The sequence below is a fragment of the Acartia tonsa genome, chromosome 1, assembly GCF_053477335.1.
Source record: "Acartia tonsa isolate MP-2025a chromosome 1, ASM5347733v1, whole genome shotgun sequence".
NCBI lineage: Eukaryota > Metazoa > Arthropoda > Copepoda > Calanoida > Acartiidae > Acartia > Acartia tonsa.
Window position 1 is genome coordinate 57,018,456 of NC_137260.1, and position 22,104 is coordinate 57,040,559.

At 31.6% G+C, this 22,104-nt stretch overlaps 1 protein-coding gene across 1 annotated transcript; it reads left to right on the forward strand.

The window, feature by feature from the left end:
* Window positions 1-11,053: 11,053 nt before the first annotated feature.
* Window positions 11,054-17,743, forward strand: LOC145324480 (uncharacterized). The gene is made up of 5 exons (XM_080167068.1): window positions 11,054-12,323; window positions 14,988-15,083; window positions 15,376-15,438; window positions 15,840-15,918; window positions 16,401-17,743. Exons 1-5 carry the CDS (start codon window positions 11,438-11,440, stop codon window positions 17,599-17,601), a joined length of 2,325 nt encoding a protein of 774 aa, XP_080023194.1. The 5' UTR covers window positions 11,054-11,437; the 3' UTR covers window positions 17,602-17,743.
* Window positions 17,744-22,104: the final 4,361 nt, after the last annotated feature.

Consider the following 22,104-nt stretch of genomic DNA (forward strand, 5'->3'; position numbering starts at 1 on the left):
AACCAATAGTATCTAATGCCTTAATAATTTATGTCGATAATATTTTAGTCTTGTATTTAGAACAATAATAATTTATGTCGAAATAATGCATTGAATTTTGATGGAGGTTGGTGGACATACAGACTTGTAAACTTTATAGTTGCTACACTATCAAAGTTATTAATAGCCATTTATTAAATCTAATAACCAATAAATCTAACATAATCCACCTATTCTATTTAAATGTATCTACACAGTTAATAATAAATTCTTAAACCTTTAAGCATTGCTTAAGCAGATCCATAAATGAATTTATGTTTTCTACAGGAGCGAAAAAAAAACGAAGCTCATTTCACCACACATATAACTCTAAAAAATGTAAACCTGTTATAAATTGCTTAAAATCAAAGATAATTATTATTAAGGTCGTTCTTAAATTTGAAGAAGTAAATTTATACACTTTATTGTAATATTGTGTCGAATCACCATAGAAATCATCAATCAAGGGGTAAGTTAATGGCCGATGTACATCCCCAATGATGATACATAAAATTATCCCTTTCTGTAGATTATAATTGATGGTTGAAACGTTTGGACATTTATTTTAATGATCCAACTAATCAGAATTCACTGAAGTCTCCAAAGTTGTTGGGCCAAACAAATGTGAAAATGCTTTTATAAAACTTTGGGGACTAGTTTAATAAACAGCCCATTGTCTCTCTGGTTTAAAACTATAGAACGTTATGAACATATCTAAATTTACAATAATTCCTATTCTAATGAATTGAACAATATTATTTGTAGTATACAGTAAGTCGTTTGTGAATCTAACTGTATAAGACATATATGCACATTTAAATACCTTTCTATTATCATTTGATTTTTATCCGAAGTTTACAAGTGTATATGCCTTAGAGCCCATGGACTGATCTTTTTGATCTTTCATAAATTCTCGAGGATTTTTTAAATTCGTCGATTTTCTACAGTTTGGTTGTTATACAGCATGACCCCTAAAAAAGTAGTGAAAAGTAAATTTCGATTGGGTATTTATATAGCAGCTACAAGGCTATCAAATTTTCAATAACAAATAAAATTGTAAAAATTTGCTTCGCCCTCAAAGGATTTAATTTTTGTTTAGCATATTAATATTACTCAAAGAGTTCGTGTATAATACCATATTTCATGAGAATGGTCAATGTTGTGTCATATAGGGGAAAAGGGATAGGAATACGGATAATAATCTAAAGAATATCAAATATTTCCCTATCCCTCTCTTCCTGGTAGCCATGACTAAATATAATACTTGTAATAACTAGGGTATCACAAATTATCTCATATTTCCCTATCCCTCTCTTCCTGGTAGCCATGACTAAATATAATACTTGTAATAACTAGGGTATCACAAATTAACTCATATTTTCCTATCCCTCTCTCCCTGGTAGCCATGACTAAATATTATACTTGTAATAACTAGAGTATCACAAATTATCTCATATTTTCCTATCCCTCTCTCCCTGGTAGCCATGACTAAATATTATACTTGTAATAACTAGGGTATCACAAATTATCTCATATTTTCCTATCCCTCTCTCCCTGGTAGCCATGACTAAAGAAAATACTTGTAATAACTAGGGTATCACAAATTATCTCATATTTTCCTATTCCTCTCTCCCTGGTAGCCATGACTAAATATTATGCTTGTAATAACTAGGGTATCACAAATTATCTCATATTTTCCTATCCCTCTCTCCCTGGTAGCCATGACTAAATATTATGCTTGTAATAACTAGGGTATCACAAATTATCTCATATTTTCCTATCTCTCTCTCCCTGGTAGCCATGACTAAATATTATACTTGTAATAACTAGGGTATCACTGATTCCATCTACTATGCAAGGTGTTTAGAAGATTACAATATTTTATGGGTTTGGGTCCCTTACTGCAGAAAATATTTTATTAATTTAAAAAAGAACATTATGTTGCTTATGTTATAATGCATAGAATTTTTATATAACTTGCTAATTTGTAGATCTTTATTGTCCAAGCCAATTTAATTTAAAGTAATGTATGCTATACATTTTTAAAATCTGTCAACAATAATGAATATTAAAGACCAATATTTTAATAACTGGTCTTTAACAGAATAAGCACGCTTCAAAAAGAAGGTAGACCAAAACCGAATCTATTAAATTTTGCTGTTAAATGCCCACACTGTTTTGGAATAGAGGTTATAATGATTTACAAGAAATCTTTACGGTAGGATTTAAAAATTATGCAGTGATTGTAATAAAAACTGTTATGCATCATAATAAATTTTAAAGCAATAACATGTTTATATTAGGGCAAATTCTATAAATTTCCTTGGCTAGCCTTTGAATTAGACTTTCTTAGCCTAGGTATAAGGGACAAAAGAACCCTAACTCCTAGCCTAGTTTATGAAAGATTTCACCCTTTGTTATTTTAAGGGAAAGCAATGCTTGAATGTAATTAAATCTCAAGTGATTGTAATTTTTATGAATCTAGACTTTTTTACGTTCAAGTTACGACTATGATGTCAAACCTATACTGCAAGCTGCGTCAAACAGATTTTTTCAAAAGTTTCTGTCATATGCGTTTCTTCGTTATAAAACAAAAAACGTAAAAAAAAATTTTACCAACTGCTGCAATTTAAGATGCGTGACATTCTTAATTTAATATGACATATAATTGCAATGCACAGCAAAGATCGTGTAATCAAAGTGTTGGTTGTCTATAATTGTTTATAGGTTATACCATCTCACGGAACTGGTAAATATTATTGTTTGAAATCATTTGCCTATATAATTAAAAAGTTTTCGTTCTTGTTGTGTATAAAATATCTAGAAATGAAAAATGTCGTAAACCCAAACTTTCAATCAATTACATAAGACAAAAGAATATTTTGTTCATTTATTTTTATGTAAAAATTGTCACATTTGTATCGATCTTTACGTAATGCAGTTGGGTGGCTGGTAATATTCATGTTCTCTTATAGAATAATCTAAAAATCCATCCCATTATAAACTAAAAACAGCTCTGATTGATAATTTAGGCATACTAGAATCAGTTTAACAATTTAAAACCCTGGACCAAGATTCTTGTAATAAAAAGGTATAACTTGAAAAGTGTAGCAGTACTATAATCGTTACCAGAAGGTTTATTTTTTAAATTTCTGATACCAAATTTTTTGTATATTTGGATGTTTAAATTTTTTAAATGATGACGATTGGGAAGATATAAATAAAGCATCTCTTTGATTATGTCTCAAAATGAAAGTATGTGAAGCATCTTGAATTACAAGCAATTTAATGAAAGATTATATTTATTTTTGTAATAATGGCGTGACTTTAAACAACAATAGTTGATAACAATAATTGAGAAGAAATTATAAATTCTATTTAGGAAGAGTATTATTTGCACCGACCTAACTATATAAATTTGGTCAGATCTAATGAGTGCAGACCAAACAAATAAATTTTACCCTACCCCTCACCAGCCCTACCCCACATTGAAATTTACCCCTCATTTACCTCATTAACCTCCTCTCCCCCTTGATCCTAAAATGTATCAGGGGAGACATCACTACCTAAAAAAAAACGATTTCACCTCACCCGATTAAAATATTATGGGTGTTGGGTGAGAAACAAACTTTTTTTTTAGGTAAGGTTAAGTGTAGTAATTTTAAGGAAAAGTCCGAAGGGATAGATATCACCACAGGGGATAGAAACATGATAATTATAAAATATAAAACAGCCGTTTTTTTAGAAGCACAAATATCAGAAAAGCAAATGAAAAATTCCAAAGATTTAAAATAGTCCAAATAAAAATTTGTTTAAACAACAGCTTGACAATATAATCATATGCTTTTTGATTTTGGCTGTAATATCATTTTATATCATGTCCTATAATAGGTGAAACCTGTAGCTTGCGAAAAAAAGTTCCCCCCATCTTACCCCTTTACCCCATCCTATTCCCTCCTACTGGAGGAACTAAGTAATCAATAAATGATAGTCATATTAGTAACCTAAATTGAAGACAATTTCCCCCTGTGATAAATCCATTTTCATGTGTAAGTGATGACACACCAGTCCAATGTGTGCTGCTGCTATTGTTTCCAAAGTGATTTTATATTTGCTCAATGTAGAATATGTTTAGCCATATATTTAATATTGACAATTATTGTAAAGCCCCAGAGATACAGGGATAGCACAATGGACCATAAAAAAATCTCCCTTCTTTTGTAGAGTGTAAATATTGGGGAAAGAAAAGGATGTAGATCAATTTAAGGTCGTTTTTTTTTATTTAAAAAAATCTCAAACCTGAGCTGTGGGGCATAAAGAGCGTTGCACTTTCCCCTTTGACCTTATGGTTAACCGTTTATAAATCCCCCCACCACCTAATTTCTATGTTTCTTGTGTCATTTGGTGTAACATTACAACAAGGTGGATTAAGTCCAAATATTTTTTTTAATAAAGATAAGTTGAAATAAAGAAGAAATAGGATAATTTAGATTATTTATTGTACTATTGAGTAATTTTGTTTATTTATGAATAAGTTATGGTTGCTTAAATGAGGCAAAAAAAATTAATTGAATTACAAGCAGACAAAGTTAGTCAAAGAGTAGCCCCCCTAATTTAAAAATGCCAAATGTTGATTTTTACATGTGTATGTATGTGTTTCTGTGTATGTTGTGTGTGTGTGATGGTCATTTTGGTGGCTATTGTCTCTGTCAGAGCTGTTAAGATTGATCCCTCCCCACCTCCCCACCCCCACACATCACCCTCCACGACCACTCTGAGAGCGAAATAAATTTAACTCTATAAATAATATGGGATGTTATATGAATAGATTACTGTGTATTGGGAACGCTTATGAACCATAGTCTTTAATATATATTCGCCCTCTCTCGAAGGACTGAACAATGTCCTTTCAAAATTATAATATAACTAACCGTTATAATGTTATTGAAAAGAATGCCAGATAATTGTACATTTCAATTACGCAGTGATCCATTCATATATCTAACTCGAAGGGGTCAAGTGAGGAAGGGGGAGGCGGAAGGATGGGTAGCAGGTGATTATATGATAATCTAGTGTAAAAATTCATTGAAATAAAATAATGCAAAATATAAATTTTTGATTGAGTGTTCATATTTCCTGATTTGTAGATTATAATTTTCAATAATTATGTGATTTTTTATTTGTAATTATTTTAATGGTTTTGCTAATAAAAAAGCCTTCTATTATCAACCGGGTATCTTAAGGGATGAGACAAAGGACGATATTCAAAATGAAAAAAATCAGACCCTTATTTAAAAGTAAATTTTACTTAAGCCGAAAAATCACATAGTAAAATTCAATTAAGCATCGGGGTTGTGTCGAGTTTTATCTTAAGCATAAAATTCTGCTTCCATAGACACCTTACCCGAATTCCTAGCTCTCATTTGAGCCCAAAACGTATGTATCAAGAACTGAAAATCTTAAATCGGCTGAACCAAAATTCAATTAAAATACATTAGGGTCGGAATTGTCATTTTGAATATTTTCTTTCATAGCCTACTGAATGTCGGAAAATGTTCTTTAATCTAATTGACTGATACAAACACCATCATACTAAATAAAAAGCACAAAAATATGGTTACAACTTCATTACAGGGGGGTGGGGGCTAGAACATTTAAAAACCGATCATTTTTCGTAACGTATACTGTATAAATTAGCTTGAAAATTGCACAAGAAAGTTTAGTTATCATTTATTGCATCGTATTATAGACAGCTTTCCGTCGATATTAGAATGAAAAATTAAAACTGGTGCTATTTTTTTATGACTTTTATTACAATATTCATAAGCAAATGTCTGTATTTCGATGCTATACAAATCTTTTAGTATGGCTGATAACAATCGGTTTTGAAGCTGTACTGGAAAAAGTTATCCGCAGAAAGACTCCTAAATTATGAAACTGTAGTAAAGTTATGAAAACTAACACAACCTAAAAAGTGGTGTTAAAATGGTGTATTATAATTTGAACACCTGACCCAATCACATTCATAGCAAATTCAGCAACATTCTAGTTCTCAGAATAATTCATAAAAGAATGGACACAAAATGAAAATTATTGAACAAGAACTCTTACATCCAAAAGTAACGATGCAATTCTGAAAGCAATTTATATAAGAATAGAAAGCAAGAAAAATGCTAATACGAGAAAAGCTGCAATGGTCGTCAATTTAGGTTGCTAACATTGAAATCATTTGTTGGTTAGTTTGTTCATTTAGTAGGAGGGGTATCGTTAATTTAGCTCGCTGCGAGTTTCACTTTAGAAGAGAACATTAAAATATGGTACAAGATCCAAGGAATAATATATCCATTTAAGCTGTATATTAAGAAAAACAGTTACCCTTAACCTAAAATTGAATTTTCTCTAGACAATTTGCAAATGCCGTCTGTTGGGTTGTTGAAATTATGTCCCAATCTCATTGGCGATATTAGGAGGTCCTTATTAAATGTCATATGATAATTATTATTACAGTATTGCTTCGAAACTGATTAATATCCACTGGTTTGGAACCTGTACTGACAATTGAAAAATTCATGCATAGCAACGTATTACAGACAATTTTCACGAATATTCAAAAAATCATAAAATTAATACCAGTTTTGTTAGCCAGGACCTTCGGCCCCTTAGACCTAACAAACCTGGTCTTAATCTTATATTTTTTCATTTAAATATCAGCGGAAAGATGTGATAAATTATAAATAACTAAATATAATGAAGTTACTCTCTGCTCAGAGAAGTCCCCATGGCTAATCAGAGCATTATTGTTTCTTTTTCTCCTAATATATATTTGTGAATATAATGATGATAACTGCTGCTGATTCAAGTGCCATTATATGGTAGCGCAGCTACTCCGCAATTAGGGAGAGACTAGTTAATATTTATTCATAATTTAATCTAAAAATCTGACATAAAAGTCAAAACAGTTTTCTGCTTTTAGATTTTTAACCCTTGAACTTGTTTATATTTATAATAATTTTGATTAAATTTAAAACTAACAGAAACTATTCATTTGACACATTTTTTACACAGTGGGGTCTTTTGAAAAAAATCGGGACATCCAAAAAATCTAAAATCGACTTTTATCTATCCTAGGACCTAATAATGGCTGTAAGTAGACAGCTAGAAAAGAAATTTTTAAAAGATATTAATTTTTGGCGGGTTTATGCCATTTTTAAAAAAGGTAGTGAAAAATTTCTTTTCAGTTTTGATGATTTTCCAGATTTTTTTACACAATTTTTTCAAGGCAACAAAAAATACATTTATGTTCATCTTATGAAAAAAAAAATTTATTGAGGTACTTTTCAGATACCTGTACCAATGTCTAATTAAAGAAAAAATATAAAAAATATTTTTTTGGTGGTGTAAATTGACATTTTGTGAGAAAATTTCACCAAAAATATTAAGATTTTTAACCCCAAAAAATCAGTTTTCTCCTTTTTACCCAAAAACGGACAGGAGGCCCCGGGTTTTGCAATAATAATATTAATATATAACATGTATTGTGTATAAAACAGTTTTCACAACCTGGGGCCTCTTGTCCGTTTTTGAGTAATTGAGCATTTTACATTGCATGGTTTGAACAATTTCGTTCTTGTTAATTTCAAATTTTCCCCCGTTAGAGGGGGAAGGAGTCATTTTAGAGCCCAAAGTCATCTCTGCAATATTTTCAAACTTATTAAGGCGGATCTTTCTTGACTTATGCATCATTTGCCTCTGGCGAACCGTTTCGCCGTTATTTGCCGCCGTTGGCGTGATTTTTAACGATTTTTGCCGTTCTCGTGGTTTTAATGGACATTTAAGGGATAAAGGAGTCGTTAAATAAAGATGGGTGCACCTGACGCTATATTCTTGTTCACAAACATTGTTTGCATTGAAGAAATATTTACATAGACGTTGATTTTGTTAAAATATTCCTATCCTAACTAAAGTTATGAAGTTTTATAGATTTTTTAAAAATAGGGTAGCTTCGCTCCTCCAAAACAGCAAGACGTACTTACCAAATGCACATTAGAAGTTAACAGAGGCAAAATTTAAGATATTTCCGAGTTAAAGCAAAAGAAATTACATCATTTCTTCAAATACAAGCTTATTTATTGAAGTTTACTTTTGTCTACTCTAAATGTCCCGTTTTTTGGCAAAAGATCCCACTGTGTTTTACATTTAATTTTTATTTTTGATACAAACTTTCTTTTTGATTGATTTTCATTAATGATTCCTAACTTAATTTGTAATAAGTTTAGCGTCGCTATAATTAAGTCGTAAAATGTAAATAAGTCCCGCTTCTATAATGCTAAAATTTTAACCAATTTTACATGGATATTTTTTCTAACATGGCTTCTCTATGAGCAATATTCATTTGTTGAGCTTTTTTTTGTATGTTGTCATTCTTGTGCCATTATATTCACTTGAGACCTAATATAATAATATATAAAATACCAATCATTCAATAATGTGTCAACCTTGTCCAAGAAAAAATAACTTTCCGAATAATTTTTCCCTACTCAATGATAATAAAAAAGAAAATTTTAGTACTAAGTAGCATAGTAACATAATACATGTAATGTTTTGTTATCTAATTTTAAATTAGTACAATGGCAAATAATCAATAAAAAAAACTGCTTCTAAAAGATTATTTGATATTTAGTTTTAAGTAACTTTTAGCTTTTCACATATTGCATGCTTAGCTTGAAGAAAAAAAACTATGTGTACAAAATATGTTCTTTATAAAATCAGACCTTATGAGCTCCCTAAGATAATCTAAGTCTTGTCTAAATAATAGCAAAATATTAAATTCCAATAACAAACAAACCAAAAACCGTTTCTTTTCAATTGAAAAAATCTTCTAAATTTTAATAAACTTGAATTAAATTGAAATTTAGTTGATACTCAGTTGGATATCAGAGCAACAATTGAAGAAAAAATATGTGTGCATTCAATTCCGCATATTATTTCACTATTGCAACAAGACACAATAGCAAATATATAAGAGAGGTTTTATTATGATGGTAAAGCAAAGGAAAATATTAGTTTATGCAGTTTTATATGATAACTAGCGGCCGAGTCCCTAGTCTCTAGGTTCATCTACGATTTAGAAGAATGTTTTAAAACTTGCTCGTTCCTTTAAAAGACACTAGCATCTAAGGGCACTATATTGAAAGGATTGGGGAGAGCAAAAAAAAATAGCCCAAACAACCCTAAGACTTAAATCTAAAACTTAAAAAGCCCAAACCATCCCAGGACCTATGTGAAGTTTCCCTAAATTGGAGAACTCAATCGGTTTAGTAGTCATCAAAATCTTAAGTTACTGACAAATTAAACCCTACTACTTTATATAAAAGTATATGCGTTTCTACAAGATTGAAAATGTGACCCATGTTCGGAAGTGAATACCCACCAACAAATTTCAGTTTGAAATTAAAGAAAAACAAAGTATTTGTTTTTATAAAACCAACTTACATGCTGCATATCAATACACACACGCACACACAAACACACATGTCATTTAAAGATTACATTTTTATTATTGCAAGTAGCGCAGCCTCTCTATAACCAGGGTATGTTCATACGTCTGTTTGTTTCGTCCATACGTCTGTTGCAAAACAGCAAAACTCAGGTAAAAGGTATAACCAACAAGTGAAATAAATCTTAAATAATATTTGGGTGGCAAATGGAGAGGTCGTAAATTTTACTTTATGTTGCCCCCCAACGCCAGCTGAAAACAACATAAAGGTCTTGTGATTTTTCGAATTAATTTCGCTTTTTGTATAAGCTTTGCAAAACTAAAGGGATCATGTATAATACTTTTAATCTATGTTCTATTATATGTAATTGTAGTATTTTACAATAATCGTTTAAAAAAAAACATTTTCTTTATTAATTAATGCTCCGCTTCACTTGTGCATATAATTGTCCTTGTTATATATCTTTTAGGAGAAATGGGGTGGGGATAATAAATCCCCCACCCCCTCGAACTATTATTTCCCCTGTTTCATTTTCATTTTAAATCTTATCTGTATATGAAATAATACAACGCAACGAACATTTGAGATTTGATTTTAAATCCTAAGATTTAAAAATTCTTGTTGGATTTAGATAGCATAACCCAAGACATGGCAGTGAGGTAATCAAAACGGGTTCGCCAGTCTCCGTTAATATTCAATAGGTTGTGGATTCTTTAAATTAAATAGAGTTTGCAAAAAAAAACATTTTTTCCTAAATCTTCCAATATTAAATTAAAAATCTTTGAAAATTGTTCCTTTTTTAAGTATAAAATTTAACTTGAATCTCATTTAAAATAATTCATGATAATCATAGATCATTTAAGCTACAACCAATTTTTGTATAATATATATGTCTAAAAACTTTATAAATACCTCAGCATTTGTATCTAAATTTTTTACAACATGTTTTTTCATACATTTGATTATGTCATATTCCCAAAGATGTATGTGTACAATGCTGATTTCAAACAATGTTTATTGAATTTCGAATGCTGGCGAATTTTGTAATGTATATCACAGGATATCTTGCAAATAGAGCATCACATATTTCTCATTATCAGTCATACAGGGATAGAACAATATACGATAAATTAATCTGCCCCCTAATTTCTATGTAAGCAATTCTGAGTTTTAGATCTAGGGGGAAGATGAGAGTGTAGATTAATTCATAGTTTTGTCCTTTTTCCCTGAAAATACAACGAAAATTTAGATAGGCTTTCAAAAAGAATCCCAGAATTTTGAAACAAAAAAAATCATAATCAAATATTTATTTTCCTTCGATGTGATAGTAATAAAGGGTTTTTGGCTGAAGCAAAAGTTCTCGGAAATTGCTGGTACGATTGATTTGTACACTTCAGGGAAGCATATAAATATCATGGGGTGGTTCAAGGCTATTTTCCTGACATCCCCATAAAGTAAGAGCGAAACAACTAGTTTTACATATTTTAACAATAATAATTGTAATTTCATGAAATTTCAAAGCAAAATGCTCTTTTAAATTGAAATTTAGGCTTTTTAAAGCTTGCCTTTTTAAAATGATTAAATTAAGTGAGTCAAAAAAATTACTCCTATAACTAAGCTAAAAGTACCCATTTAGTTTCTAGATTCTGATTCTATGTTTCATAGATAAATTTTTGTATTAAATAATTTGATTTTTTATTTTGTTACATAATATTAATTTTCAATAAATTAAATATGCTATTTAAGGAAAAAAAATATACTACTGATTTTATTTTCAAGAAGCAATTACATGATCTAATTTGTCTATGATGCATATCGGGTTTGCTGTACACTTACACTACGTTAGTTTTAATTTTACCACGAACGTATAAGGTTCTATAGATTTTGCTTTAAAAATTAAAAGTGCGAGATATCGTAACACGATGCCACCTAAAAAACGGCAGAGTGTAATTAAAGACGACAGTTTTGATTGTAGTGTAGATTTCTCAGTGAACGATTGTAAGAGAATATCTGTAAAAAACTGGAGCGGAGTTGCCGATGCCTTGCACGAGAGTTTTAATGGCGACCCAGTTGTGATATGTGGGTTAAAGCTGTCGGCTGATAATCACAATATTACGGATTCTGCAACAATTTTGGATGGCAGCATTTTTAGAAATGAGGCGAAAACTTTTAGCACGGCCAAATTGTGGCCATTTGGCGACGGTTTAACGCTGAAAATCGGGAAAATAGAATGTTCAAAATTCGTATTTAAGTATGGTTTAACTTCTGAACTATTAGACCACAGCCTCATTGACTACTCCTTAGTTAGACAGAATGGCAGCACCGTAAGCCTCGAGGATCTAAATACAATGGGTTTCACAGGATTCTGTTGTCGAGTTTTTATTCAACCTGTCTCGGTCAGCAAAGCTAAGTTAACAGTTCTGTTGTTTCCCCTACCTGCTGAGCAGCTAACTAGCGATCACCCACTGGCCAAAGATCCTGGGTTTCCAGGGATTGCGATACACAGGCAAGAAATAGACCTGGGTTTAAAGGCTGCGGCGATTTTTGATAAACGAATGGGCAGCCCGATAGTGCCCGCTATCCTGCCAGGGAGCCCGCTTAAAACCGGTCAATCCTTACCAAAGGGTGCAGATATCCTCGCGAAAATGTCGGCAGTGCTGAGATGTGTGACAGTGCCAGAATGTAAATCCAATTACAACGGTCTAGCCGAACGCTGGGAGGCAATAACCACTGGCGGCAAGGCTAGCTTGAAACTGAAACAACCTGACATATTGTGGCCGGAAGCCTCAGCCGTTGACGCACAGTCAGGTAAAAATAAAGTCCTTATTGGTTCTAGTAAACTCGTGATTTAAGAGAAAATTCTGCTTGTATTACTATTTAATATAAACGCAATTCGATAATATTTAGCACACATTGTACTTAAACTTTCTCAAGATTTTAATATTAAATTTATATAAACTAGAAACTATCCTAATATTGGTTTGATATTGTATTGTTTATACACACTTATATTTTGGGTGCGGAGCACATTTAATATTATATAAAGTTTATCTCTATAATATTATCTAATTGAGATTTAAATGTTTTATTCGCTTTTATTACAGTAGTTGATAGAATAGATGTTACCCTAAATTGAGGGTAAAACAAATATATATTGAGTAAAGGAAACAATTTTAAACAAGGTCAAATGCATCCTTAAGTCGCGAAGATCCTACGGTGACGGACTGATGGGGAAAGTTACAAATCAGACATAATCTAATTAGAGAAATTTTTACCTCACAAAATTCTGTAAATGGTTTGGTTGTGTTATCTAAAATTATGTTGACCCCAAAGAGGTAGGGGGGAAGGGGGGAGACGTGAAAGTGACAAAAGATACATACAGCTGTGCCTTTATTTTAAACAAGGGTCGGGAATTCGCACGGGGTCTTTATTATATAAATAAGTTTGTTATATAAAATTTTATCGTATGGGAGTAGCGGCGGGGGGGGGGGGAGGGGGAGGAAGCTAGTAAGAAATAAAATATACATATAGTTATACACTTATTTTACTATAGGTCGGGAAATCTCATTTCTCTGAGCATTTTTATAGTAGGGGTTAGACGGAGAGGAGAACAACATATTATTTCGAATTTTAGAGTTTCCTTTGCTGCTATGAATTGTGAGAAAACAATGAACTGATTGTTTTTCTTTTACTTGTTCTGCAACTGTAACGAAATTGGTTACATTTGTTTTAAAACTTACAGATGAATAATATAACTTTTTAAATAGTAGAGGTCTATTTTTGCTGTTATGATTTTTTAAGGAAACAATAAACTGATTGTTCTCTTTTTATTAATTGTATAGAAACTGTAACAGAGTTGGTTACATTTATTTTAAAACTTGATTTGTTTGTTTTCATTAGTTTGTGACAAGTGTTGACTTGAACACCTTAATTATTTATTGATTAACCATGAAAATACTAAATAGTGGATTTAAAAGATTTAAAGATTAAAGGTTTTTTAAAAAAGTTGATAACTGTAATGTGCATTTATAAGAATATGCACTAACATTATTATTTGATTTATTGCTGGGTTTAAATTAAAATGTTTAATTTCACATTATAATCCAAATTTAAGAATAAATCTCATTATTTTATTACAGATAAGTTCAGCACAAAAGGGAAGAATTTACCTAAGAAATGCATCAAAGAGAAAAAATACGGACCAAAAGGATTGTACAATCTTAATTCGTTAGAGCATTTGAATATACCTGCAAAGTTAAAATGCATACTAATAGATCATGCAAACCATTCACTAGCCGTTAGAACTTGGAATACATACAAATCAAGTCTTAAAATGTTGTCAAAATGCTCAGATGAGCTAATGTTTTCTTATGATTTCCCTCTGAAAGAGGAAACAATTTTAACTTTTATTGCTTGGTGCCTAGAAAAAAGAAACACCGCTAGTACAATAAAGTCATATTTGTCAGGGCTAAGGCAAGCTCATATTGCATTAGGCCTTAAGGGTCTAAACCTTAATACTGACTTAGTGCATCAAGTGCTAACTGGGAGTGCAAATATTGCTTTAAGTTCAAAGTCTAATAAAAAAAGAGTCCCATGCACGTTAAATATTCTGAAACTACTTAAAGCCGAAATCAAAGCCTCTAGTCTATCTAACAGCATGCAAATATTGGTTTGGTCAGTTTGTTGTATAGCTTTCTTTGGAGCTTTTCGCATGGCTGAACTGTTAAGCAAACGAACATCATGTTACAACCCAGATTTTACTTTGCTAAAAAAGGACGTTAAACTTTTGGACACTATTGGGTCAGATAGAAAATGTTTGCAGTTTAAAATAAAGAATTCCAAAACAAATAAAACTGGTAAACCAGAAATTGTTGATGTTTATGCAACAAATACATCAGTGTGTCCAATTAAAGCTTACATAAAACTTCAAGTCATCACTAAAAACTCCCCGCCTGATGCTCCAATGTTTTGTGGGAAAGATGGGAAGCCTTTAGTTTTAAGTCAGCTGAATAAACTTCTAAATAAACTTGTCGGAAAACAAATTCAAGGCGGAAAGTTGACAGGACACAGCTTTAGAGCTGGGTTAATATCAATGTTTGCGAAATTAGGGCATAACTCTCAAGAGCTTAAACAGATTGGGCGTTGGTCATCCAGGGCCTATGAGTGTTATATTAAATTAGGCAGAACAAATAGACAGCAAATAGCCGTAGCTTGCAGCAAAATTGATGCTAAACTGTAATTTTTATGTATTTTATATATATTTCAATTTGTCTAAATTGTTATCCTTATTTCAACAAGTTACTGTAATTGTAACATATTCATAAAAGACGCCCACCAACTATTATTGTAATTGTAACAAAATGCCTATGTGGATTGTGTGCTTTTTATTATCTTATTGAATCCTAACAATAATTTTGTACATATTGTTTTATGAATTGACAAATGAAATTTGATAAATACAATTTATTTCAGACGCTAATTCTGAATCCCACGACGATGTACAGCTGTCAGAAGATGAGAGCATCAACACTTTGAGGAGAAATGCGTGTTTAGACATGGATATTGAAGGTAAAATGCATTAGTTGTAAAAGGGGGGGGGGGAGCGTAAAGCAAAATGTCGTATTTTAGATTTATCTGTGCTACAGTATGGACAGCACGAATTGAATAATAGGGCACAAATGTGATTTGAAGTAATTGTAAAGTATTATTATAGATTTCTGCTCTGATAAAATATTAAATTATTGGTCAATTTTTAGAGTACTATATAATTATTCATTTGAATTTGATGATTTTAATTATGGTGGTGCTTGGTGAAGTTTGTTAAGATTTATTTCTTATGTTAAAATATGTTTATTTGTAGATAATGCGGATAGCTCTGCCAATAAAAGTGAAAATGAATGCCACAGTGCTGTTTCTTCAAATGGTAATTATTTTAATTAGCTTAAGTTCGTTTGAATTACCCTAGTAAATTTACATTTGACATAGTTTATTTTGCAAACTATTTATTTCGTTAATTCCAGAAACTAGTATGACTATTAACTAGTAATTTATTTTTGAACAAACAAATAAGTGTTTTGAATAAAAGGAATAAAATACATAAGTCTAATATTTGAGAGTATTAGTTGGCATAAAGTTAATTCTTAACTTAATTCTTAATAAATATTTACTTCATATTTAGTAATTAAAATACTTACTAAGTTGTACATATGTTTAAGTTTGGTTTTGTTGTTTTCCTAATTAATGGCTCGAACTGGTCATTGTTTATAGAATTTACGGAAGTCATAATATATTTTAATTATAAAATAATTAAAATTTATAATTTAGAGGAAGACTTCATACCGGTGAAAACTAAGAAACGCCCAAAAGCTCCGGCGATGATTCATAAGCCGACCAAGAAACAAAGGTAGGCAGATTTTAGTTTAGCTATTTTTGTTTTAGACAAAGTTGTATATTGTTAACAACTTAAAGTAGAAAGGCAATTTTTTGTTTGAAATCTTGATAATATTTGCTATTACAGGCTTGTGCAATAGTACATGCAAGAGCTAGGGAGTAAATGTACATTTATAAAATACTATACTTGCCGTATTGTGTTTAGTTCGGGTGGATAAATAATATATCTGAGTCTTTATAATAAACAATTCCTGGACCTAAATACAATTTGGCTCATAACTTGTTTACTACTTATTAAGTATGAGTGTAAAATACTATTTGTCGATATTTCTTTGTTTGGTTTGTTATTTGCATACCCTTTAAAGTTTAATTTTGAGCTACTGGTTTTGTTAAGAAATCATTATAACTGTTATTAAGGGAGTATTGTTTTGAGGCTGAATATTGGTAATTATGTAAAATGAATTACTTCTAATAATGATATTGTTTTTGTTTTAGGCTTTCTGGTCGTCCTAAACGTAATACAGTTGAAGTATCAAGTAGCTCAGATGAGTGTTCTAGTTCTGATGACCAAGACCCAGCTTCAAACTGGAACCTGCTTAAAGAAATTTGGCCAGTGGCCGACCGCCCATTAGCTTTACAAGATAAACATACCGTGAATAACAAGGATATGGACACCTTGACTGCTTTATTCAAAATGAAAGCAGAAAAAGATAAGTTAGACGGTGCTTCGGGTCTGTTCGCTAACTTAGCGAAGGATGGTGATCATCCAGTTGTATCTTTTGCTAAGAAAACGGATAATGGACGGGACAAACTACACCCAGCAAGATTTTGCCGTTATCCTATGATTGAGCCAAGTAAATGGTATGATAAAGTTCCGATTAAGAGTAAACCTATAATTAGACAGTTGAATCTTGAATTTTCTGGTTCACAGAACTCTGTAAGTGAGAAGACTATTGAATATTTACATGATAGAACAAAGAGTTTAAGTCTAAAACACTTTTATAGTGGGAATTTTAGTGTCAGTGGCAAAGTACAGAAAGAAATAACTGTGGTAGAAGAAGGTGGTTATGCTAAAAAACTTGATTATGATTGGGAAACGCCGTTCAGCCTCCAGAGCTTGCAAGAAGCTTTGTTGAATTATGTGGTTGTTAACCACCAGTTGTATCCGTATGATACCACGGGATTCAGCATGATGAGGATTCTGATAAAATATAGGTGGATGGCTCATGCTGAAAATGCCACAGTTAAGAGAAATATAATACAAACATTTTTTGAAACTGTATCGAGACAAAATGCGTCAAGAGCTAACAACAGCAAAGCACCCTTAAGTTACCAACAACAGTTAGAACTTTTTAGGGAAGTTCTTTTGAAGAATGGAATAAGCCCAGAGGTACCTCTTCCAGTAATACCTAAAAATGTGAATGCGGGTGGATCTAATACTTACTCAGCACCCTCTAGTGGCTCAAGTGCAAGGGGTAGTAAGAGTACTGGCAAATCAACTAAGAAAGTTGCATTGTACAACAACTATTTTGTGTGTTATTCTTATAACAATACAGAGGGAAGGATTTGTCAGAACACGATGACTGGTGTAGGTTGTACCGATGGCAAGAAAACTTTTGCTCATGTCTGTAACGTGTGGTTATCTGATAAAAAAGATTATTGCTTCAAAAAGCACCCAAGGAAAGATCATGTCTGAAATAGTCTTTGGGACTTATAAAATTTGATGAGTTCCTGAAACTCTCATTTAATTATCTAGTTCATGGAGAACATATTTGTTATAATATTAAATGTGTTTAATTTGTTCTGTTTTTTTTTCTTAAATAAACGGTTTTATTATAGTTTATGGTAAATTTTTTAGTTTGGGCGGAGCTACTCTATAAATCGTTAAAGTCTAGTTAGCTTAAATATTTTGGAATATCTAAATTTAATATTAAATAAATTTTTTTATTGTAGTTTGTTGTACATCTTTTGGACAAAGCTGCTCTATAAACCATTAAAATTTAGTTAGTCGAAATATATTTGGAATGCTTAAATGTAATTGCTATTACTGGCTAGCTTATATTTTACTTAAGTTTGGCGAATTTCTGATTTATTCAGCATATCTAGCTTAATTAGGATAATTAGAATGTTAGTGTTAGTGGGTTTCAGCTGTTGTTGGGGTTGTATCAAATTGTATAATTGACAACCTTGTTTTGTCCTCCAAATATTATTTTGGATTTATTTAACTTGATGGTTATACTTCATTCCTTAAACTTAGTTTTTAGTATAGTTTTCACAATTTTAAGTTATCCTCTTTCAAATCCGGAACCGCTTGATTGTAGAGGCGCAGACCATGAAGTGAGAAACATTCGACTATTTATTAAACTAGTCAATAAAGTTATGAAAAAGGTTTCTTATTTGTTGACAACTGTGTGAACTTTCGGTGAATTTAGTTTGGTTGGTTCATTAAGTTAAGTGTACAATTAATTTTATTCTACAGATTTTTATGTGTGATATGGTGTAAAATCATAGGGCATATATATCAATTTATTCGCCATTGTCTTATCCCTATAGGTCTCACTAATTTTAATACAAATATATTCAGAATGTTAGGTTGCTAAGGTAGCAAAGCTTTGCTGGTCTACTAAATCTTAACTAATATTAATAGTTAATGATAAATATTTAAGGCTTAGTTTATGTCTTGGCTTATTAATGCGGATTTTACTTTTCAATATGCATGTTATTGGTAAAGGCTATTTATAATAATTATAAATTTAGAGCTAGGTCAACATTGTTTATATTCGTATGTACGTTGAAAATATTTGACACGAATGTGAATTTCCAATTGTGTTCGCGGCTAAATTTTCGGAATGATTGGGTTTTTTTTACTATATATTTTCTTTGATATTGAGTTGTAGATTAGAAATTATGAAAATGTCTTTTGTTTCAGGGTTTTCTGCTTACACTTTGCTAGTAAGAGATTCATGGGAAGCTTTATTTTTGGAACAATTATCTAAAGATACACCAGAACTCCCTGAAGCAAAGAAGTTTAAGGCTAAACATGATTTGCCATTATTGCAAGATTATTCTAAGCCAGCACCCGATTGGTTCTGGGAGAAGTTTCCAAGCAATTTGAAAGATGGGAAAAGTTCATTAATTAATGCTGATGTCCTTTATGATTTAGCTATAGAGTGTGGTTATAAAGACCATGAAAATTTGGAGAAGATTTGCGGTTGGTTGAAGAATGGTGCTGTTATTGGTTGTAAAAGTCCTTTTAGGGACCCGGTGTTGGCCAGTAATGCTAAAAGTGCTATTACAGAAGGACAAAAAGTTACTGACAGTATTTGTGATTGGATTAAAAAAGGATTTGTGTATGGTCCAGTAGATCAACAACTTGTTCCAAATAATGCTAAGTTTTCTGGTCTCATGACTAGACCTAAGCCTAATGGTGCTGTCAGGATTATTCTAAACCTTAGTGCTCCATCTGGTAGCTCTGTTAATGATGGCATTGATAATGATGAATATCCAGCGTTTATGTCTTCTACTACAGATTGGCTGAGAGTTTTAAATAAAGTCGGCTTAAGATGTTATATCAGCAAAACAGATTTTTCTGATGCTTATAAGCATATTTCTGTAGCTAAGGATGATACAGATCTACAGTGGTTTCGATGGTTAGGGAAAGCATTCAAAGAACTATGTCTAATTTTTGGAGCTGTTAGCAGTGCTGGTATATTTGATGCTGTAGCCAAGATCATCCTTTTTATTGTCATTAAAAAGGCTAACTTCTTTCCTGACCAATGTATTCAGCATCTAGATGACATTTGTGCTGCTGCTTCTGAAAATTCAAATCTGCTTCATAAGTTTGATGACAAATTTTTTGAGATTGCTGCCTTGCTTGGTGTGAAGTTAGCTCCCAGAGATGATCCAACTAAGTCTTTTGGACCATGTACCAAGGGAGTTGTACTTGGAGTAGAATATGATACAGTGGCCTGGACATGGGGTCTTCCAGCTGAGAAATTGGTCAGGTTGCAGAAATGTCTTTTAGATGCTTTTGATTCTGAGTTTGTGTTGCAGAGAGACATGTGGTCAATAGCAGGTAAAATAATTAATGTGAAGCCCTTGATACCTGGTGGAAAGTTTCATGTAGACCATATCATTAGAGCAATGGGACACTCAACAGTTGGCACTGACAAAGTTTACATAACACCATGCTTGAGGAAACAGTTATGTTTTTGGTATCATATTTTGCCAGTCTGCTCTGGTAGAGTAGCAATTCCAGATCCTGATAGATGTCTTCCTCCTTGGACATTTAATGTTTATACTGATGCGGCTGGTGGTTCATCTCAAAACAACTGGCATGGGGTTGGTGCTGTAACTAGTTTTTGGTGGTCTTATATTCCTTGGTCTAAAGCTATAAACCTGGGAAGAGATGCTGGCAATGGCAGACGTCTGAATAGGGTAATGTCAGCTTTGGAACTTGTAGGACCATTGTTGGTTGTGGCAGCTGGCTATAGATGGTGCAGAAACAGTTGTGTTAGAGTGTGGGTTGACAACAGTGCTTCTGTGTGTATCTTTAATAAAGGATATAGTTCATCATGTAGGTTGTCTTCTACCATTGTCAAAGCAATATCTACAGTGGCTGCTGGTATAAATTGTAGAATAGAGATTCAGAAGATAACTAGATGTTCAAATGAGTATGCAGTGATGGCAGATTTCTTATCCAAGGGCCAATTTCTTAAATTTTATCAATTGGCTAAAGCTCAAAAGGCAAATATTCCAGTAGACATGGCTATAGTTCCTAAAGCTGTTAAAGTTTGGCTGTCTAACCCATGCGAGGATGACTTACTTGGTCACAAGATATTGCTGGAGTTGGCTGACCACACTGATGTTCTCAGCTACAACTGCTAGGAAAGTAGGGATAATTTGGACTCGGCTTCGCCATTTTGGGGTTGTTTTCATGTTTCAATCATTTTAAACCTATGAATTTTAATGTCTTAAAAAATAAATTAAAGTTTATAAGACAATTCATTATTCTGAAATTAAAGATTTCAGGTCTGGTTTGGCAGAATTTTAAATCTGTTAAAATTTTGCCAAATATTTATTTTTAAATTTATTTTTGCAACCCTTGTTCTATAGTCTTTATTCTATGTTGGGTAGAGACATAGACTTCCTTTTATCCTACTAGATTATTTAGGTTGGAGACCTGAGAAGTTTTATGATAAAGTTTTTATATTTGTCATTGATTGTATAAATATAATTTAAAAAAAAAATATTTTGTTTCTTTCTTTTAGTTTTAGTAGGTAGGTAATTAATTTTGATTCATTGAAATTTAGGCTTTTTAAAGCTTGCCTTTTTAAAATGATTAAATTAAGTGAGTCAAAAAAATTACTCCTATAACTAAGCTAAAAGTACCCATTTAGTTTCTAGATTCTGATTCTATGTTTCATAGATAAATTTTTGTATTAAATAATTTGATTTTTTATTTTGTTACATAATATTAATTTTCAATAAATTAAATATGCTATTTAAGGAAAAAAAATATACTACTGATTTTATTTTCAAGAAGCAATTACATGATCTAATTTGTCTATGATGCATATCGGGTTTGCTGTACACTTACACTACGTTAGTTTTAATTTTACCACGAACGTATAAGGTTCTATAGATTTTGCTTACCCAGCCCACCCATCCCTTTCTTTTAGGAATAATTGCAAGAATTTATGAAATGGAGGGGTTGTTTTCATGTTTCAATCATTTTAAACCTATGAATTTTAATGTCTTAAAAAATAAATTAAAGTTTATAAGACAATTCATTATTCTGAAATTAAAGATTTCAGGTCTGGTTTGGCAGAATTTTAAATCTGTTAAAATTTTGCCAAATATTTATTTTTAAATTTATTTTTGCAACCCTTGTTCTATAGTCTTTATTCTATGTTGGGTAGAGACATAGACTTCCTTTTATCCTACTAGATTATTTAGGTTGGAGACCTGAGAAGTTTTATGATAAAGTTTTTATATTTGTCATTGATTGTATAAATATAATTAAAAAAAAAAATATTTTGTTTCTTTCTTTTAGTTTTAGTAGGTAGGTAATTAATTTTGATTCAATTAAGTATTGAAAGTTCAGTAAGGTAGAGGACAATGTCTTTACTCATAACTAATCTTCTGCCTTTCTTCTCCCTATTAATCATTGAACAAAGTAAAATCATAGAACAAAATA

Coding starts and splice junctions, on each gene's coding strand:
- LOC145324480 (XM_080167068.1), top strand. CDS start 11,438: ATGCCACCTAAAAAACGGCAGAGTGTAATTAAAGACGACAGTTTTGAT. Junction 15,084..15,375: donor TTTAGACATGGATATTGAAG/GTAAAATGCATT, acceptor GTTTATTTGTAG/ATAATGCGGATAGCTCTGCC. Junction 15,439..15,839: donor CAGTGCTGTTTCTTCAAATG/GTAATTATTTTA, acceptor TTTATAATTTAG/AGGAAGACTTCATACCGGTG.